The sequence below is a fragment of the Muscardinus avellanarius genome (genome assembly GCF_963383645.1).
Source record: "Muscardinus avellanarius genome assembly, chromosome: 1".
Taxonomy (NCBI): Eukaryota; Metazoa; Chordata; class Mammalia; order Rodentia; family Gliridae; genus Muscardinus; species Muscardinus avellanarius.
The window spans coordinates 181,214,807-181,230,667 of NC_137786.1; the positions used below are offsets into that span (position 1 = coordinate 181,214,807).

The 15,861-nt window shown below is 42.6% G+C and overlaps 2 protein-coding genes across 2 annotated transcripts in view; one reads left to right on the plus strand and one right to left on the minus strand.

Moving 5' to 3' along the window:
- LOC308259065 (olfactory receptor 52H1-like) overlaps positions 1-15,861 on the minus strand; it is a gene marked incomplete at both ends in the record, with an annotated part of 349,856 nt that overhangs the window by 184,941 nt on the left and 149,054 nt on the right. The window lies entirely within an intron of this gene.
- On the plus strand, positions 7,995-8,936 carry LOC308267681 (olfactory receptor 52H1-like; the record flags this gene model as incomplete). The annotated part of the gene is made up of 1 exon (XM_080702553.1): positions 7,995-8,936. One exon carries the CDS (start codon positions 7,995-7,997, stop codon positions 8,934-8,936), a length of 942 nt encoding a protein of 313 aa, XP_080558679.1.

The window sequence follows — 15,861 nt, forward strand, 5'->3', positions numbered from 1 at the left end:
TTGCCTCAAGGCAGGCTCCGATGCCGGCCTCAAAGGCCCCAGCACCGGCCTTGCCTTATGGCAGGCTCCGATGCCGGCCTCGCTGGCCCCAGCACCGGCCTAACCCTTCGGCAGGCTCTTATCCTGGCCTCGGAGGCCCCAGTACCGGCCTTGCCTCACCTCAAGGCAGGCTCCGATCCTGGCCTAGGAGGCCCCAGTACCGGCCTTGCCTCACAGCAGGCTCTGATGCCGGCCTCGCTGGACCCAGCACCGGCCTAACCCCTCGGCAGGCTCTTATCCTGGCCTCGGAGGCCCCAGTACCGGCCTTGCCTCAAGGCAGGCTCCGATGCCAGCCTCACTGGCCCCAGCACCGGCCTAACCCCTCGGCAGGCTCCGATCCCAGCCTTGGAGGCCCCAGCACTGGTCATGCCTCACGGCAGGCTCCGATGCCGGCCTCACTGGCCCCATAACTGGCCTAACCCCTCGGCAGGCCCTTATCCTGGCCTCAGAGGCCCCAGCACCGGCCATGCCTCACGGCAGGCTCCGATGCCGGCCTCACTGGCCCCAGCACTGGCCTAACCCCTCGGCAGGCTCTTATCCCGGCCTTGGATGCCCCAGTACCGGCCTTGCCTCAAGGCAGGCTCCAATGCCGGCCTCGAAGGCCCCAGCACCGACCTTGCCTTATGGCAGGCTCCGATGCCGGCCTCGCTGGCCCCAGCACCAGCCTAACCCCTCGGAAGGCTCTTATCCCAGCCTCGGAGGCCCCAGCACCGGCCTTGCCTCATGGCAGGCTGTGATGCCGGCCTCACTGGCCCCAACACTGGCCTAACCCCTCGGCAGGCTCTTATCCTGGCCTCGGAGGCCCCAGTATCGGCCCTGCCTCACGGCAGGCTCCGATGCTGGCCTCGCTGGCCCCAACACCGGCCTAACCCCTCGGCAGGCTCTGATCCCGGCCTTGGAGGCCCCAGCACTGGTCATGCCTCATGGCAGGCTCCGATGCCGGCCTCGCTGGCCCCAGCACTGGCCTAACCCCTCGGCAGGCTCTTATCCTGGCCTCGGAGGCCCCAGTACCAGCCTTGCCTCAAGGCAGGCTCCAATCCTGGCCTCGGAGGCCCCAGCACCGGCCTAACCCCTCGGCAGGCTCTTATCCTGGCCTCGGAGGCCCCAGTACCAGCCTTGCCTCAAGGCAGGCTCCAATCCTGGCCTCGGAGGCCCCAGCACCGGCCTTGCTTCACGGCAGGCTCCGATGCCGGCCTCGCTGGCCCCAGCACCAGCCTAACCCTTCGGCAGGCTCTTATCCTGGCCTCGGAGGCCCCAGTACCGGCCTTGCCTCACCTCAAGGCAGGCTCCGATCCCGGCCTAGGAGGCCCCAGTACCGGCCTTGCCTCACGGCAGGCTCTGATGCCGGCCTTTCTGGCCCCAGCACCGGCCTAACCCCTCAGCAGGCTCTTATCCAGGCTTCGGAGGCCCCAGCACCGGCCTTGCCTTACAGCAGGCTCTGATGCTGGCCACACAGGCCCCAGCACCAGCCTCACCCCTCAGCAGGCTCTTATCCTGACCTCGGAAGCCCCAGTACCGGCCTTTCCTCATGGCAGGCTCTGATGCCGGCCTCGCTGGCCCCAGCACCGGCCTAACCCCTCAGCAGGCTCCAGTCCCATCCTCGGAGGCCCCAGCACTGGCCCTGCCTCACGGCAGGCTCCGATGCCGGCCTCGCTGACCCCAGCACCGGCCTAACCCCTCGGCAGGCTCTTATCCTGGCCTCGGAGGCCCCAGTACCAGTCTTGCCTCACAGCAGGCTCCGATGCCGGCCTCGCTGGCCCCAGCACTGGCCTAACCCCTCAGCAGGTTCCGGACCCAACCTCGGAGGCCCCAGCACAAGCCAGCGAGCTTTGGAGCACAAGCTGGCTCCAATGCCAGTCTCGCTGGCCCCAGCATCGGTCTAACCCCTCGGCAGGTTCCAATCCCGGCCACGGAGGCCTCAGTAGTGGCCTTGCCTCACAGCAAGCTCCGATGTCGGCCACTGGCCCCAGTGCCCGCCTAACCCCTCAGCAGGTTCCGATCACTGTCTCTGTGGTTATTATTTCAAAGGTTCCAGGTGTAATGTATCAGATCTCTGCCTCCCCTGAGTATTGGCCACTGGCATTGCCACTGCCTCCACCATTTCAAATCCTTCCCAGGCTCTTTTTCCACTCTGAATGTTGTCCAGTGTTCCTAAGCATGCGTGATGGTAGCATTCAACATTTGGTATAATTTCTCCAAAAAAATAAAGTTGGTAGGATCCGATTTCTGTTTCTCCTGAATACAAGTCTCCACCACCATCGCGGAGAACTCTTTCAACACCGCATTTCTCCTTGGTCTCCGCTAAACTCTCTCCTTACAGGTGAATGTGAGATTCTTAACAATATAGAGAAATAGCAGTCCTCTTTCATGGCGAATTTTTCCATAAGTTCCAGTGCATTTAGATAAGTTTTGTCTGCATCTCCAGTGTCCTGGCATCCATAACGGCTTTCTTACCTCCTCTCCGATATTTTTCTTTATCTTTTTCTGTTCTGGGCCCGGTTTCTCCAGGAGTCTGGTGTGCTACTCGCAGTTCGGCCCGGGGCCCAGAGTCCTGTGACCCGGGCCCCGGATGGTGTGCGCCGCGCGCACCCCCCGCCCAGAACCCAGCGTCTTACTGCGCCCGGTTTCTCTAGGGGTCTGGCGTGCTACGCGCAGTTCGGCCCGGGGCCAGGGTTTGATCTTTGATAATCTTTATGTATAGTCACTCTCTTTTGATCACATTTAACCTAACACTTTAAGTTATTATAATTTTGTTGATGATTAACGTGTGTGTGTGTGTGTGTGTGTGTGTGTGTATTTTTCTATCTGACTCCCTGAATAGTACATCAACTGCCTACATGCCATTTTCTTAGAAGTTTATGGGAAAAGTAGCTATCTTTCTTTCTTGAAAATAGGTGCTTTTCAAGCCGCGTGTGGTGGCGCAAACTTGTAATCACTATGCTTGGGAGGCTGAGACAGGAGGATTGCCCAGGTTCGAAGCCAGCCTCAGCTGGCTTAAGAAACCCTGTTTCCAAATATATATATTAGGGCTGGGAGTGTAGCCCAGCGGTAGAAGGCCCCTGGGTTCCATACCCAGTACCACCAAAAAAAAAAAAAAAGAAAGAAAAGAAAATAGGTGCTTTTCAAGTGATTTTGTGTGCATATATGAATGTATCACTTTGAATCTCACTATGATGTATAATTAGAGTGCACCATTAAGAAGAAATAAAAGAAAAAGAAAACAAGTGCTTCGTGCTACTAGTTTAGGTAACAAAAGGAACCTGGGCAAATTCCAACTCAAGAAACAACTCTATTCTGTTCTTATTTCTTATCTTTTCTCTTCTTTCTGAGTTGCTTTCCCCAACTATCTGTCAGAACTGGGTTACAATTTTTGTCCAAACATTGGGAAGCTATTAATCCTTTAGTGTATGACCACAGTAACTCCTTCAGTAGTGAAGTAATGCCAGAATCTATAAAAAAAAAAGATCCTGACATGACTGGCATGTCTCCCTAGAGATGACATCTCAAAAATCACCTCCATGATTATTGGTCCCCTGAGCCCAACATAGCCTCTGAGGATCAAAACCCTTCAGGTGGCAGAATAAATAGGAGCAGCCCACAGATCCAGGAATGATGCTGCTTGGGCTGAGTTAAGTGTTGTACTGGACCAGAGCTGCTGAGTGCTGAGGCTGGGTGAGTGTTAAATGGATAAGGTGGGCAGAAAATAAGGTTGAGGAATGTTGTGCAAAGCAGGAAGAAAGGGAGACGTGTGTGTGTGTGTGTGTGTGTGTGTGTGTGTGTGGGTGTGGGTGAGAGAGAGAGAGAGAGAGAGAGAGAGAGAGAGAGAGAGAGAAATCACCCAGAAGTGTGGATGTTTGGGCTTATCTGGATGTCATCTTAGAGTTCTCCTGACTCCATTACAGCAATGGCAGCTTCTTGAATTCTTCAGGGGTTGGATGCCCTTAATGCCCACCAATACGTATCAACAGTAACTTCTCCTTTGCTCTGCACTTGAATTTTTCAGTTACATTTTTTTTATTTTCCTGGTGGCTCAAGATAAGACGAATGGATTTCTAGGAGTGGCTTTCCTGAAAATAAGTAAGTCAGCATTCCTGTTTTTTTTTTTAACTGTATTTTATTGTGCATATTTAAGGCATACAACATGGTGAGATGAGATACCTATAAATACTAAAATGAATACTATAGCAAAGCATAATAGCTTTATCTTCCTCTCACTGGTATTGTCAAGCCAGGCAGATGCACATGGAACTACTTACATTTATTTGTGAGCAACTTTGTTTTTAAGTACCTACAACCCTCACTCTGTCCCCAGGAAATCTAGAGGGACACCAAACATACCTGCTTTTCTGTCTACCCAGTGTTTCAGCATTGTTGGTACCTCCCAAATCTAATTTCCTTCATGTATATGATCCTGGATTTTCATGTGCATAAACATTAGATGCTTACCAAGCTATAAATCTTTACTGCAGCTTGAAGAGCTTCTGGCTTCTTGGAGGGGGAAGTGAGGTGACTACCTCATTAAGTATGTGATAAATGTTCTTTCCTTTCCAGAAATAGAGTAACCATTCCTTCATGCTTAGTTTGCTCTCAGTGGCAGCATAAATACACTTGCTTCAAATGCTACAATAATTCCATGATCCAGAGAATAAATGAGGAGGCTTCAATGAGATTGGTAGTTTGATGAAATAAGAATTTTTGGAGAGCCATCCCATTTATCACCTTGTGAAAGTACACTTAAGCCAGCTCATTAAGAATCAATCTTGCATATGTCTGAAGAGAGCCATTGATTTGGAAAAGAGTAAAACCACAATGCCCTCACCCTGGATTACAAACTCAAAAAAGGTCAAAATAGTCAGGTATGGAGAAGCATGCCTATAATCCCCATTCTTGGGAAACTAAGACAGGAGAATAGCAGGTCCAAGGCCAGCCTCAGAAATTTAGTGAGACTGTTTTAAAATAAAAAACAAAAAGGTCTAGGTGTATAGCTCAGTGCTAAAGCACCCCTGGGCTTAGTCTCTAGCACAAAAAATGGAAGGAAAGAAGGAGGGAAGAAAGGCCAATATGTCTTTGATCTTGAGGTTTGCAATTAAAACTTCTTTTTCAGAGGTAAACACAAGATCAAAAGACTCAGATTTCAAATCCTAAGAAGTAACAGTGAATATTATGTCTAATAAGTTAAAGAGAATATATTGTATGTTCAAACGTTTTACTCTCAATTAGCAGTGCATAGAACCCTATATGGTATTATATAAATTTTCTCATACAAAACTGACAACAGGAGAATACAAAATCTAGGTCTTTATAATTCATTTTTCAGAATGGACCCCAACAGGAGAGCTTCATAAGGGTAAAATTGGTGGGAGTAGAGTTCTATAAGAGTTATTTGTTCCATTTGAGGAAGGCTCAGATTTAAAAACTTTAATTTTTTCCAGTTAGCTTTCCATGAGTAGAAACTGGCTCATATATATTTTCTACATAGCATATATTAATACAGCATTTTACACATATCTTAGAGATTACTTAAGTAAATCTTTTTATATAATATGCTTAATACATCATAAAGCACAAATGTTTTTATTCTTCAGTGTATGTGACATACCTAGAAAAATAAGTGGTATCCAATAGACTCAATAAATTTTTGACAAAAATAAAAAATACAAGAGCAACTTTAGAAAGTATAAAAGTGTTTATAAAAATTCAAGACTAATTTTTTATCTCATTAACAATGATTTCGTGCAGCCAATATGGAGATAGCAATGTGGAGGTTCCTCAGAAGACTGTGAATGAAACCACTATATGACCCAGATACAACACCCTTCAGTGTCTTTCCAAAGGAACTGGAGTCAGAATACTATAGTGATACATGTATATCCGTGTTTATAACAGCACAGTTCACAATAGCCAAATTATGGAACCAGCCTAGATAGCCATCGATAGGTGAATGGATTATATAACTGGTACACATACACAATAGAATTTTATTAGGCCATAAAGAATAACAAAATTATGTCATTTGCAGGAAAAAAGATGGAACTAGAGAATATTATTCTAAGGGAGGTTAGCCAGTCTCAGAAAATAATAGGTATGAGAAGGGGGAGGGAGCAGGATGGGATCCAGACAGGAACACACTAAGTGCTATGGGCATATATGTTCCTATCATTCGGAACCTCATTATGATGTATATTTACAAGGTATCAAAAACATAAAATTGCAAGCCTAAGACATTGGAGAGGAATTATTGTGTTTATTGTTGTTTAACGTTATGGACAATAAATCACTGGGAAAAGAAACTCAGAGGGTCTGAAGTTGAAAGTGGCTACCTGGATAAAGAATAAGTTCTCTGTCACTAGAGATGTACAGCAGCTGTAAGAGAGCCCCTTTTCAGGACACCACATTTGGGAGTTGAGCATCATATAATTATTGAACTACAAATGCTTTGTTACCTTTTCCCCAACTATAGGATAAGATAATATAATTAAAAAAATATATATATAGTTTAAAAATTTCAAGTATTAGAAGGATGGAAGTAAAAACATTTATACTTTTCCAGGGTGGGCATTGACAAGTTCGCAATCACTTTATTAAAAAAGTAACAACATTTTAAGGGATTTATGCAATGGTATTAAAATTTGCATAAACTCTATTGTTATTTATTTATTTGGTATACTGGGGGTGGAACCCAGGGGCTTTTCTACCTCCGGGCAATCCTCCCAGACCTATTTTATACTTTATTTGGAAACAGGGTCTCACTAAGTTGCTGAGAGCCTCACTAAGTAGCTGAGGCTGGCTTCAAACCTGCGCGATCCTCCTGTCTCAGCCTCCCAAGTGCAGGGAATAGAGATCCTCTAGGGCTTGGCACATTATCTCCAAAATCCTAAAGCATCCTTTGACCTCACTGCTCCCTGCTGGAGTTAAGGGAATATTGTTCACTTGTTTCTCTGTTTTTTGGTAGATCTATTTTAAACATCCCAATAAACATACTTGCTAATCTAAATCACATTTCAATCATTGTGAAACAAAAGTTTCCATATTATTATCCTAGCAATAGAACTGGACCTTTCTTTTTCCTTCTCCTTTTATTATTTTTTTCTGTTTTATCCACACTCCTCAGCTTATCAAATTCATTGCCTGAAATATAATATTTACTCTATAAGAGTCAGTTCCCTTTTATTCACTGTTCATCTTCATCTACTATGATATTCTTAATAGTTTTATTATTTTCTCTGCCTCTCTGACCTCTCCCCATCTTGCTTTTTCATCATTCTTTATTTTCCCCCTTTGTGCCATATCCTATTCTAAATAACGTTCATTGAGAAGAAAAGAGAGTTATGTTTAATCATTTAAATTTCTGAGCTACAAAAAATAACCATCTTGTAGTGTTTATTAGTAAGTGCAAAAGGAAATGTAGGAAATGGTCAATAATAGTCAATTTTCTAGGTGACAGCTCCTCCAGGAATTGGAAGTCTCCTCTCTCTCCCTCCCTCCCTCCCTCTCTCTTTTTCCCTCTCTCCCTCTCTCTCTTTCTTTCTTTCTTTCTTCTTCCTTCCTTTTTCTTCCTCCCTCCCTTGCTCCTTCCCTCTCTCCCTTTCTTTTTCTCATCTTTCTGTTTTTCTTTCCTATTTTTTTGTAGTACTGGAGATTGAACCCAGATGTACTCCACCACTGAGCTACATTCCTAGTCTTTTTTTTTTTTTTTTTTTTTGAGACAGAATCTTGATAAGCTGCAAGGGTGATTTTGTGATCATCCTGACTCAGCCTCCAGAGACTCTGGAATTATAGGAGTGTGAAACTGTGCCTGGATGAAAGGTAATTCTAAGGTAGGGACACTGGATGTGCCAGTTGCATCACCTAGCAATTTTCAGTATCACGGTGAAACTGTTCCCTTCCATAGCTCGTTATAACACCTTGTTTGTCCTCAGGGCTCCGGAACCAGTGGATCCCAGGCTCAAGAGACCATGTATAACTTGAGCTGTTACAACCCAAGTTCCTTCATCCTGGTTGGAATCCCTGGGCTGGAAAAGTTTCACATCTGGATTGGGATTCCCTTCTGTGTCATCTATGTCCTGGCTGTCGTGGGAAACTGCATCCTCCTCTATCTGATTGCTGTTGAGCACAGCCTCCATGAGCCCATGTTTTTTTTCCTCTCAATGCTGGCCACCACCGATCTCATCTTGTCCACAACAACCATGCCCAAACTGCTCGGTAACCTCTGGCTTGGCTCCCAAGAAATTTCCTTCTCTGGTTGTCTCACTCAGATGTTTTTCCTTCATTTCAGCTTTGTGGTAGACTCAGCTATCCTATTGGCCATGGCATTTGATCGCTATGTGGCCATCTGCTTCCCTTTGAGATATAACACCATCCTGACTCCAAGGCTCATCGTCAAGCTCATGTTGGGCATCGTCGTGAGAAGCTTCTTAGTCATCCTGCCTGATGTTTTTCTGCTCAAACGCTTACCGTTCTGCAAGACACGTATCATCCCACACACGTACTGTGAGCATATAGGTGTAGCCCGTCTTTCCTCTGCTGACATCTCCATCAACATTTGGTATGGGTTTTCTGTGCCTCTCATGACTGTCAACTCGGATGTTGTCCTTGTTGCTGTTTCCTACATCTTCATCCTCCGTGCTGTCTTTCAACTCTCATCCCAGGGTGCCCGCCAGAAGGCCCTGAGCACCTGTGGCTCCCACGTCTGTGTCATCCTCATGTTTTACACACCTGCCTTCTTCTCCATCCTTGCTCATCGCTTTGGGCATGGCGTCCCTCGGAATGTTCTCATCCTATTTGCCAACTTCTATGTGGCCATCCCACCAGCTCTAAATCCTGTTGTTTATGGAGTGAAGACCAAGCAGATCCAGGAAAAATTTATGCTTCTATTGTCTTGGAAGAAGTCACAATGAGTGAACACTGAAGGGGAAATTTAGATAAAATTGGTTAGGCAAAATTTATTATGATGCAGGTGGGCATAAAATACAAAGCAGTAGCTCTTAGTTTTTTTTATATCTCTTATTAATTTAAAATTTAAGCATTTTTTTCACATGCAAAATATAGGTAGGAGGAAAAGAAAGAAGATAAAGAAAAATCTAAATTTCTGGCTTTTCTTGATTTAGGTATCTTGGCATTTGTGAAAAAAGCTAATATAAAAGAGCATAAAAACTAAGGTTTACATTATTTCTATTTCTGCTTTTAAAGATATTAGAATGATAGATATTTTCTAACATCCAACTCAAATTTGTGTTCCTCAGATTCTGAATTAAAGGCAAAATGTCCTACTTTTCTTGTGGTTATCAATCCTCTATAATCATCAAACTTAATTCTTCAAATACCTTCATTATAGATTCTATACAGGATAATTAGTTCCTTCTATGTCCTTCATTTGCTTTGGTTTTTCCCCTATCCTTCACAGTTCACATAAATTTGCTTATCTTTTATACCCATTTTCTTTAATTGCATGCTCCAAGATAAGTCAAAACTTGTTTGTTAACCCTTAAAATTAATATATTAAATTAAAAATATGATCACTAACATATTAAATTAAAAATTACTTTGAGAAAATAATATTAGTTACTTTGGTTTAAAGAAACATAATATATTTTTAAAAAATGTAGTCTCTAGATTTGGTATCTAGCTCTTTCACTCCTGTGACCAAAAGGTCTCATGTGAACAACTAGAGGAGGAAAGGTTTATTGAGTTCACAGTTTCAGAGGTCAGTCCATTGGTTGTTGGCTCCGAAGCAGAAACCTCATTAAAGCAGTGCATGACAAAACAACAATAACAACAACAAACAAAAAAATAAACAAACAAACAAAAACTGCTCCATTCCTGGTTGCCAGACACAAAGAAAGAGAGAGGAAGTGGCCAAGGACAGTTCGAGTCCTCAACCATGCCCTCGTTTACCAAACCCTACCTCTGAACCTCATTGTACTGGGTATTGTTCATCATTAGATGGACATTTGAGGGAGCATTGCAAACCTAAATATAACACAGCCCCTGAATATAGCATATTAGGACTTTTTGAATGGACCAGAGGATGTGGTAAGCACCAATTCTTCTTTAGCAAGTTACTGATCAAATTAGATCAATGCCTTTTGAGATTCAGCTATGTTACTGCTTGCTGATATCAGAACATGATATGACAAAGTATGGTATTTTGGGCACATTGAGTGCTTTGAAATAAAGGAAATTGGATGGGTCTCAGTAGCACATTTTTTCTACCCTTCTCCCTTATTATCATAAGCACATAATTGAAACTGAAATTCTTTTTCTGCAAAAAGGTCATGGGAAGTAGAACTCCCCTCCAAAATAAGAAAAACTAGAAATGATGCTCTATGACCTACTTCCTCTAAAAGTGGGATCTAAGACCTTTATTTCTGCAGACTCCCACTCATACCTGGAGGAGAAGGATTTGAGCAAACTGACCTGGCTAAATACCCAGCTTACTACCTTTAGATAAGACCCTTTTCGTCTAACCATATTTCCACATGGCAGACATTCTTCATTTAGCCTAAACATAAAATCACAATTTTCCTTAAGTCTTTGGGTCCTGATTTTTAAAGTCTCTTAGTGATAATAACTAAAACTTTAAATGAATAAATTTGTTATGCTTTTGTCTTTGGTAACAGTGGTATTGGCCATGGATGTTGAAATGAATTAAGAGAAGGCATCCGAAATTTTTATCTTATATGACATTTCTGGATTCTAAGATATACAATCTGCCACTAACATGAGCAGAGGAAAAGATCCCTAACTTGCGAAAGTATTAATTTAGTTGAATCTTTACATGTATCCCAGGCTAAGTTGAGGCCTGGAACCCAAAGCTCGTAGGTCTCCCTGGCTCATAGGAACTTGGTTTTAATTTCTCTCTAATCCATGGAGAAGGCAAGGGATGCACTTTTATACTCTCATCTTTGCAGACTCTATGCACAGTCACCCATACTGTGATCATGATTTTATGTCTGCCCTTTTAGTCACTGTGTCTATCCTTTCTGACCTTTGAATTATACTTATTGTTATTTGGTTTGCCTATTACCTGCTGTATTTATGCACTACTCATTTTAATCCGCTTCTTCAAAAAGAATTTCAAGACTAAGACCACCAAGGTATAAGCTGATGGAGAACAGTGCAGAACCATTAGAGAGTCAAGATATTGGGAAATGGCACTGATGAGAAATGTAGTTGTTGGAGTGAAGAAAAGGAGGTGGGGGAAATGTGGGCTCCAGCAAAAAGAAAGAACACAGTAAGAATGTTGAACATAGCTCTAGAGCTTACAGTCAGCTCTAAAATGTGAAATGATATCTAATGATGTGAAAAAGGAGCAACTATCAAGAGATGATGATGATGATGATGATGATGATAATTTATAGGGAATTTAACCCAGGGCTTCTTACATGCTTGGCAAGAAGCTCTACCACCAAGCTACATCTTTAGCACTTTATATTTTATTTTTAGACAGGGTCGCATTCAGTTGCCCAGTATGACTTGAACTTGCTATCCTCCTACCTCGTTCTCTCAAGTGAATGGAATTACAGGCATGTGCCCCTGAACACGAAGGACCTTAACTCTAAATCTTTTCCACTACCCCCAAATATTTCTACATCAAAAGTTCTAATACTGCCGGGCATGGTGGTGGTGCATGCTTGTAATCCTTGCATTTTGGAGACTGAGACAGGAGGATCGTGGTTGGTGGCTAGCCTCAGCTTCTTAGTGAGGCCCCTGGCAACTCAGTGAGACTCTGTTTCAAAATAATAAAAAATAGGGCTAGGTGTGGTGGCACACGCTTGTAATCCTAGTACTTGGGAGGCTGAGACAGGAGGATCATGCAGGTTAAAAGCCAGCCTCAGCTACTTAATGAGGCTCTCAGTAACTTAGTGAGACCTTGTTTCCAAATAAAATATAAAATACGCTGGGAGTGTGTCCCAGAGGTAGAAGGCCCCTGAGTTCCATCTTTACTAGCCCCCACCCAAAAAGTTCTAATACTAAGAAGGTGAGGAATTTTAAAAGCAATATATGGTCATGGTGTATTTAGGACTGGTAATGCCAGACTGGGGCCTGCCATCTTGTAACACAAGTCATCTGAAAGACCAGCTCAGAGATGTTTTGGTTGTCTCATATGTGCACTTACAGGTTTGCATTTGTGAGCATACCAGCAATAGTGTTCTGTTATTCTTTGGGACAATGGATACCAGCACCAAGATATCCATCTCTCCTACTCACCATAGTGTAGCTCTCATACAAAATAGAGTATGGAAGTTGCTTTCTGGAATGGGTCTTAGGACAATTCTCCATTACTGTGAATCAACTATGGACACAATTTCCTGTTGTTGGAATTACTGGAGATTGAATCCAGGGATATTCTACCTCTAAGCTACACTCCAGCCCTATTTAATTTTTTTATTTTGAAATAATTTATTTTGAAACAGAATCTTGCTAAGTTTATGAGGCTGGCCTCAACCTGTGATCTTCCTATTCCAGCCTTCCAAGTACTGAGATTATAAATATGCCTTACTATGCCCAACTGCTCATTTTTTAAAGAGATCTTCATGTGGATACACTCAAATAAATACCTCATGATCAAGATACAACGGAAAATAATGTCTTCTGTCTTAGTGCTGAGGGAGACTGTGCATGTCAAGATATGGGATATGGCTGGGCGTGGTGGCACACGCTTGTAATCCCCATTCGGGAGGCTGAGACCAGAGGATCGCGGTTCGCAGAAAGCCTCAGCTATTTAGTGAGGCCCTCTGCAACTTAGTGAGACCCTGTTTCAAAATAAAGAATAATAAAAAAAAAATTGGGCAGGAGGTGTTGCTCGGAGGTCAAATGCCTCTGGGTTCCTTCCCCAGACCCGCAAAAAAAAAAAAAAAAAAAAAAAAAGATATGGGCTATGTCATGGCAATGAAGAAAGAAGAAAATGCTCAATAATCAATCAGAGATAATCAGTAAAGTGGGAGTAGAATATTTGCTAAAAATAAAATGAAGATTTTATGGTCAAAGAGCCTGTGACCTAAGACAGGCACATTACTGTTAGATTAACAATGAGTGTATAGAAAATATACAGTTTATGATACTTGTATAAAAACATTTATACAGTTTATGACATTTGTGAAAAAATATATAGTTTGTAATACTTTGGAATATTCAATGAATAATAGAAATACAAACCTACAGCTCTTTTTATTGTATTTAGAAGTGTGTGTGTGTGTGTGTGTGTGTGTGTGTGTGTGTGTGTGTGTGTGTGTGTCTGCGCGCGCGCACGCGTGCTGAGGATTCGAGGCAGAGGCCTTCTCCAAGTTACACCCCCAGCCCTATTTTATATTTTTACTCAGAAACAGGGCCTCAATAAGTAACTAAAGCTGGCTTCGAATCTACAATCCTCCTATCTCAGCCTCCCAAGTACTGGGATTACAGGCTAATTTTAGAACTTGGAAAATGGGTGGGAAGGTGCTAATTCCTCACATCTGGCTGTGTGATTCCTTCCAGACAACCTTTCTGTGTAGTGTAGTGCCCATGGATTCCCATAGTGAGAATCAGAGTGTTTAAATCTGCAAAGTCAATTTCTATGCTCTCGCAGATCTTCTGTTCCCCAGAGCTAAAGTGTAAGATATGTTCTTATGGTAGAGTGTCTGGGTGCTGGATTGAGGGAGAGATAAGTAGGTGGTAAATTGTAGGAAACATGAAGAAACTGTATTCACGTGATTGACCCTTGGGTGATTAAATTAACGAGTATGGAATCCCAAGGGCCCTGATACACTAATTTCTTCAATAAGTACTTAGTACTTATTGAATGCCAGCCAGACACTGTTCTAAGATAGAACTATGAAATAGACCTAATTTCTGTCCTCTTAATGCTTAAAGTTTATTAAATGAGAAATCTATGTTAAAAAAGTTAAAATAATGTGATAAACATTCTGATTGGCTAGTGCAGAGGGCCTCACCAGTTTCTAGGAAATATTTACTGTGCCAATCAACACACAAAGTTATTCCTCTTATCTAACTTTAAAATTGTACCCACTAACCAAGCTCTGCCCACCCTCTTTCCCAATATGTACTCCTGTCTCTGGTAACAATTATCCTGCTCTCAGCTGCTGTGGGATATAAACTTCAATTATTCCCATAATGACAATGAGAGTTTGGGGTATTAGAGAAGTTATTTTTTTAATTTAGGAAGACATATATGTTAGTACTGACATAGAATGGATTATTCCAGGGTTTATTTTCCAAGAACAGCCAAAACAATATCTTTCATTCCATATGCTTTTCTGTGATATTTTCTGCCACTCCTCCAACAGGTACAGTCTAATAATTTCTCTCCCTTTTTTTCTAGGTTGGCCTTACTGATTTTCTTGAAAAGTAAGCATGACATTTTGAGATATTTGTGGCAATGTTATAAACTTTGCAGCTATCTCAGTAGTGTCTTTGAATATTTACTTTTGGACACTTTCTATCACACAGCCACCATGCTATGAGAATCCCAAGTCCCACGGAGAGAGAGAGGTCATGTGATTGATTGGCAGTCCTGGCTGAACCTTCAACTAACAACCAGCATCACCTGTCAGTTTGGTCATGCTTATCGATGACTACAACTCCATCAATAATCTGATTGTAGTCACTTGAGAAAGATAAACAAAATAAGAAATGCCCAACCGATTCTAGTAAATCTACAGAATCAAAAGAGACAATAATAAAATGTCTTAAAGCTGCTGTGTTTGAGGGTAATTGTAACAAGAAACGACTGGGATAATTTGAGTTTTGGTGCTCTCATCACACTTCCAAAGACCTTGAACACCCTACCTCAGCTACTCGGCAACAAAAGGAAGCTATGCAAATTTCAGCTCTTTCAATTCTAATTTTATTCCTTGTCTCCTCCTTTTTGAGTTGCTTTCCCCAACAGTCTGGCACAATTTGGTTACATCTTTTTGGTCCAAACACTGGGTAGCTATTAGTCTTTTAGTGCATGGCCTCCTGTAGTTAAATAATGCCCATCCTCTAAAAATAGATCCTCACACATCTCCCCAGAGATTGTATCTGAAAAAAATCACCTCTATCTTTAGCAGCTGGGACCATTAGTGCCCTGAGCCCACAGCCTCGGAGGACAAAAACCCCTTCAGGTGGCAGCATAAATGGGAACAGACCTCCGATCCAGGAATGATGCTGCTTATGCTGGGTCAAGTATTTTACTGGGCCAGAGCTGCTGAGCATTGAGGCTGGGGTGAGTGTTAAATGGATGAGGTGTGCAGAAAAATAAGATTGAGTAAAGCTCTGAATAGCAGGAAGACAGGGAGGGGAAGACAGAAAGAACAATCACAAAGAGAGATTTATTGGTTAAAATATTATCTAAATGTTTTCATAGTTCATTTTTTTAACTGAAAATGCTTTTATTTTTCACTTATTCCTGAGAAATAATGCAGCACACTCTCCCCTCTGATGTATTTTTGTGATCATTATCATATATTTTTATCTGAATTTCTAGTAGGAAATTGAGGACAGATGAGACTATGAAAAGTACTCAAGGTTAAAAGTGAGCAGTATCTGCAAATGGAGGCATATTTTGACCTCAGACAGTCTAAATATAGGTCATAATCTCTTGTGTTTTAGACTGGACACCAGGAGGAGAGCTACAGGAAGATCAAAATTGGTGAGAGAGGAATTGTACAAATGATGTTTGAGGAATCTGAGGAAGGCTCAGTTTTGAAGACTAAATTTTATTTCCTTTGGGGAGATTTCTGTAAGTAGAAATCAGATTGTGTAACTTTTCTTTCTAGCATATATCAGTACAGCATTCTATACAGATATTTGAGATTACTTGATTAGTTACATTTTCTTATT